This window comes from Trichechus manatus, unplaced genomic scaffold, assembly GCF_000243295.1.
Source record: "Trichechus manatus latirostris isolate Lorelei unplaced genomic scaffold, TriManLat1.0 scaffold00076, whole genome shotgun sequence".
NCBI lineage: Eukaryota > Metazoa > Chordata > Mammalia > Sirenia > Trichechidae > Trichechus > Trichechus manatus.
Genome location: NW_004444012.1, coordinates 9,709,626 through 9,715,768, shown reverse-complemented (window position 1 = coordinate 9,715,768; position 6,143 = coordinate 9,709,626). Strand labels below are relative to the sequence as shown.

General features: G+C 39.3%; 1 protein-coding gene across 3 annotated transcripts in view; it reads right to left on the bottom strand.

Moving 5' to 3' along the window:
- RTF1 (RTF1 homolog, Paf1/RNA polymerase II complex component) overlaps nt 1–6,143 on the bottom strand; it is a 63,042-nt gene that overhangs the window by 26,786 nt on the left and 30,113 nt on the right. For all 3 annotated transcript variants that reach the window (XM_004380649.2, XM_023735141.1, XM_023735142.1), the window contains 2 exons: nt 5,996–6,143; nt 3,873–4,077 (listed from right to left, as the gene is read on the bottom strand). In XM_004380649.2, coding sequence (XP_004380706.1) covers nt 3,873–4,077; nt 5,996–6,143 — 353 coding nt within the window. The remainder of the gene's footprint in view (nt 1–3,872; nt 4,078–5,995) is intronic.

Genomic DNA, 6,143 nt, shown 5'->3' with positions numbered 1-6,143 from the left:
TTGGTGAAGAATACTGAATATACCATGGACTACCAGAAGAACTAACAAATCTGTCTGGGAAGAAATATAGCCAGAATGCTCCTTAGAAGTGAACACGGTGAGACTTGTTCTCACGTACTTTGGACATGTTATCAGGAGGGACCAGTCCCTGGAGGAGGACATCATGCTTGGTAAAGTAGGGGGTCAGTGAAGAGGAGGAAGACCCCCAGTGAGATGGACTGACATAGTGGCTGCAACAATGGGCTCAAACATAGTAAAAATTGTGAGGATGGCACAGGACTGGGCAGTATTTCACTCTGTTCACACAGGGTCACCATGAGTTGGAATTGAGTTGATGGCACCTAACAATAACAACAAGAAAGTTAGATTTATTCCTAAGTATTCTATCTTCTGAAGGTCTACTGTAAATGGTATTGTTTTCCTGATTTCCTTTATGGAATTTACTTTGCTAGTGTAGAGGAATCCAACTGGTTTTTGCATGTTGATCTTGTACCCCGCCACTTTGCTGAATTCTTCTATTTGTTCCAGTTACTTTCTTGTGGAGTCTCTGGGATTTTCTATGTATAGGATCATGTCATTTGCAAGTTGGGATACTTTTACCTCTTCCTTACCAATCTGGATGCCTTTTATTTCCCTTTCTTACGTTATTGCTATAGCCAGGACTTCCAGTACAATACTGAACAAGAGCAGTGATAAAGGGCATCCATGATGTCTGGTCCCCATTCTCAAGGAAAATGCTTTCAGTCTCTCTCCACGGAGAATATTGTTGGCTGTTGGTTTTGTATTTATATCCTTAATTATGTTGAGAATTTTCCTTCTATACCTATTTTGGTGACAGTTTTTATCAGGAGAGGACGTTGGATTTTATCAAATGCCTTTTCTGAATCAATTGAGATGATCATGTGATTCTTTTCCTTTGTTTCATTTATGGATAATGTTCTATATCCTAATGAGGTGTGTAGCGTCTAGGGTCTTAAAAGCTTTCTACTGACCATCTAAGACACAACTAATGGTCTCCTGCTGTCCCATCTGGAACAAAGGAGAGTGAAGAAAATCAAAGACTCAAGAAAGCAATTAGTCCAAGGAGTAATGGCCACATCAACCTCTAGCCTGAGACCAGAAGAACCAGATGGTGCCTCATTAACACTACTGACTGCTCTGACCAGTAACACAATAGCAGGTCCCGGTTAGAGCGGGAGATAAATGTAGAAAAAAATTCAAATTCACAAAAAAGACCAGATTTACTAGTCTGAAAGTGACTGGAGAAACCTCAGAGACTATAGCTCTAGACACACTTCCAATGTGGAACTGAAGCCATTCCTGGAGATCACCTTTCAGCCAAGTAACAGACAGGCCCAAAAGGTAGACAGTGATACCCATGAGGAATATATATCATCTATATGAGACCAAGGGGGCACCATTTGCCCCAAACCAAAGATGAGAAGGAAAGGAAGGGGCAGGGAAACTAAACGAATGGAAAATGGGGAACCCAAAGTGGAAACGGGGAGAATGACGGCACATTGTGGGGACTGTGGACAAAGTCATGGAGCAATGTGTATACAAACTATTGAATGGGAAACTAATTTGGTATGTAAATTTTCACCTAAAGCACAATAAAACGTTTTAAAAAAAAATACAAAAAGAATTTAACGTTTAAAAAAACATAAAAACCATACAAGAGCAGTCTGATATCTAACTAGTAAATAATGAAAAGAAATTCCAAGTCTTGAAACCTGTAATTTTTTTTAAATAGTATTTTATTCTGTTTTCAGTGAAAGTTATACAACAAATTATGTTTCCATTTAACAATTTCTACACAAAGTGTTCAGTGACATTGATTACATTTTTCACAACGTGTCAACATTCTTATTAATTCCATTATGGTTGTTCCATTTCCGGTAATCTAGTTTCCCTGCCCCCTTACCTTCTCATTTTTGCTTTAAGAGTAATTATTAAACAGAACAACCAGAACGGAAATAATGAGAATGCTGACACACTGTGCAAAGTGTAACCAATGTCAACGAATAATATGTGCAGAAACTGTTAAATGAGAAGCTAATTTGCTATGTAAATATTCTCCAAAATCACAATAAAATATTTAAAAACAATACAGGGCAATTTGTCATGGATTGAATTGTGTCTCCCCAAAATATCTGTCAACTCGGCTAGGTCATGATTCCTAGTATTGTGTGACTGTCTACCTTTTGTCATCTGATGTGATTTCCCTATGTGTTGTATATTCTATCACTATGATGTAAAAAGATGGATTACTGGCAGTTATATTGATGAGATCTACAAGAGCTGATAGTGTCTTAAGCCAAACTCTTTTGAGAGACAAGAGAAGCGAGCAGAGAGACACGGGGACCTCATACCACCAAGAAAGCAGTGCTGGGAGCAGAGCGTATCCTTTCGACTTGAGGTTCCTGTGCTGAGATACTCCCAGACCAAGGGAAGACTGATGCATCACAAGGACCTTCCTCCAGAGCCGACAGAGAGAGAAAGCCTTCCCCTGGAGCTGACACCTTGAATTTGAACTTGTAGCCTACTAGACTATGAGAGAATAAACTTCTCTTTGTTAAAAGCCATTCCCTTGTGGTATTTCTGTTATAGCAGCGCTAGATGACTAAGACAGCAATTGTTGACCATCTGGTTTCCTACAGATGATTTTCTTTAAAGGAGTGCAGTATACTTGGGTGTTATTGTTTATTTTACGGGCCAAGATCTGTCAGTTAGCTGAAGGGTGATCTCAGGGCGTAAGTTTGGTCCAAGGTTAGTTTCAGGGCATCCTCTAGTCTTAACCAGTCCAGTAAGTCTGGATCTTTTAACAATTTGAGTTCTGTTCCACATTTGCATCCAATTCTATCAAGATCCATTTATTGTTGCCCTGATCAGAATGGTTCATGGTGGTCACAGGTTAGATGAGTCTGCGGTTCATGTGGACTATTAGTCCTGTAGACTAATTTCTTCTCTGAGTCTTTGGTTTCTTTCTCTTTTGCTCTGGATGAGTAGTATAGACAGGTTCTAAATGTTAACTTTGGAAAATTATTTCCACTTGGGAGCCTGAAATTTTAAAGCCAATTTTCAAAGCAGAAAGCTGTAAAGCACTACTTGTTCACTTAATTTTTATATTATTTGATGTGCTTGTACATTACTTTCAACAATTACTGGATTCAGCTTCTAAATCAAGGTAGTTTCATGATTTCTTCACTACTTTTTACAAATAGAAATCATGTACCAGTCTTTATGTGAAGAAAAAATCTCTTTAAGACTCTAAAGTCCTACGAGTAGCGCCTGTGTTACAGAATAGGTAAAGTAACAGGAAACAGGAGGCTGGAGAGGATGTTGCTACAATGTTTTCTGGAATCAGAGGGTCCTAGGTTTGAAATTCAGTTCTTACCACATCCCAGCTAAATAACCTTGTACAAGCTGCTTCTTTCACTCATTCAGCAAATATTTAGTACATGTCTATGTGTCAGACATTGTTCTAGGTACCAGAAATAGAACAGTGACTAAAACAGGCCAACTCTTTGCTCTCATGGAGCATACCCTTTACTTACTTCATGTTTTTAAGCCTAAGTTTCCACCTCTGTAACATCATATAGCCAACTACATAGGAAGTTAATTACACAGATTAAATAAGATAATGCACGTAAATAATTTCTCATGGATACATTGTGAATAATGCATGTTAGCAAAGCCAGTGGCGCTGGGTAAACAATAAATGTGATCATGTAAAACACATCATTTGCTTCTCATCATGTTAATCATATTTCCAAATGTCAGTCTCTGTATCAGAGTCAGATGTGAAGGAGAGGGGGTGATGCAGGAGGAAAGAAGTAAAAAGAAAGGTTGTAGGGTAAGCACAACCTTACCTTCTCTTCAACACCTCCCTCTTCTCTATGCGGTTGAACAGTTCCTGCTCTCTCTCCTTCTCTGTCATCTGTTCCAGACGGGCCCTGTCTTCCTCATCTCCCATGAGGTCCTCTCCATAGCCATCATGGAACTCCTCATCTTCTGAGGAAGAGTCTGAATCTGAGCTGGAGGAGGAGCTGTTGCTGTCAGAATCTGACACTTCACCTGCAACAAAGGCCCAAAGACGAGATTAGGTGACGCTGTAGAAGACTGAGGACACCAGTGACCCCAAGGGTTGTGATCATCACTCCTTGCCCTTCCAGGTAAAGTGGTACATGCTCACCTCAACTCCCTTGGGACTAGTCCTCCGTCTGCTTTTGGTAAATGCAAACACAAGTTAGGGAAGTTTAGGTTGGAACCAGACACCAATTTGTTCTTTATAATTCAACTTTTTATTTTGAAAAATTTCAGGCCTATAGAAAAAATTGCAAGAATATTTTGACTCCCGTACATTCTTTACTTAGCTTCACCCACTGTTAACATCGCCGATTTATTTTCTCTGTCTACGTATATAAAATCATGTATACATTCTTATTTATTCTGCTGAACCAATTAAGAGTAAGTAGCGGAGATCATGACCCTTCACCACTAAATACTTATCCTAAAAAGGACATTTTCTTATATCACTAATCATATAATTATCAAATTCAGGAAATTTAACATTGATACAATACCATTATCTAACACATAGCCCAGATTCAAACTTTACAATTGTTTCGACACTACTGTGCTTACAGCCCCTCTCCCCGTATCCAGTATCCAATCTAGGGTCACATACTGCATTTAGCTGCCATGTCTCTCTAGTATCCTTCAGTCTGGAACAGCCTTTCTTTGTCTTTCACGTCACTAAAATCTTTAAGCGTGTAGGTCCACTGTTTTATAGAACAGCACTGTCCAATCAAATTTTCTGTAGTGATGATGAAAATAATTCTCTATCTGATATGTTCAATACAATATCGACCAACCACGTGGCTGCTAAGCCCTTGAAATGTGGCTAGTGCCAACTGAGGAACTGAATTTTTAATTAATTTAAGTTAAATAGCCACAGTTATCAAATGTCTCCCATGTGGGTTGGTTGGTCTGTTTCGTCATGAAACGATTCAGGTCATGCATTTTTGGCAAGAATACTAAGTAAGTGATTGTGTCCTTTTCAATGTATCACATCAGGAAGCACCTGACGTTTGTTTGTCCCATCACTGATGATGTTAATTTGGATCGATTGATCAATGAATCATAGTTAATAGTTAGTCAGTTAACTATGGGAAGATGCTTTGAGACTGTGTAAACACCCTATTCCCTAATAAACTCTCACCCAGTTTAACACTCAATGAGGTTCTAACACGCAATGATGATTCATGAATAAATCAATTATTGCTATGATGTTGAAAAATGGTGAGTCATTAAACCGATCGTTGAATTCCCAGTGACACTGGATCACGACAGGACGAAGGGTAGCATGGAAAAAGACAGTATATGTTATTAATGAGTATGAAGTTAGACAGCAATTTAACAAGAACTGTGCTTGATTCCATTTGAGCGAACATTCATGGAGGCATGTGCTTAAAACCAATTCTGTACGAGTCAGTTTGTAATAAATATTATTTTTCAAGGAAATTTAAAGTTTATCATTCTAGTCCTGGAACAAGTTCACTTTTCAAACTAGCGTTAACAAAAGATTCTGGAATTGGTTTCAAAAAAATAACATTTTCTATTGTGTTTTATATCTGGCTCAAGAATTTCCCTTCTCAGCCAGACCATGCATAACCAAGAAAAGGAGAAGAGAAAGCACTTGGCTAACAGGCTGGTCAGGATAAAGGGAGCTGAGACTCCAACGCTGTAGAAGAACTCCTCATGGGTTCCATGGCTGGGCTTCAGGGGTCTCACCAACTCCTCAGAACTGCAGGCATCTTTCTTGCTTTATTCAGACTCTGCAAGGGTCCATGACCACTAAAAAGGTTACAGAGTATTGCTAAAAGCAGGAGCCATTCCCTAATGTATGCACCTTTCTTCCCCATTTCTGACTCCGCATCTTCAACCTGACAAGAGTGGGAATTCACCACCTGGCTCTGGGCTGCCCACTCACCTTCCTCAGGGGCCGAGCTCTCAGCTGAACTGTCTTTGTCCGAACTGCCTGAGGAGGCAGTTTTGTTGGCCTGTTTCTTCATGGTTCCTTTCTTTTCTATTTTTCTGGCTTTTCCTTTCTTCTTATTTTTATTGCTCCCAAACGTCCA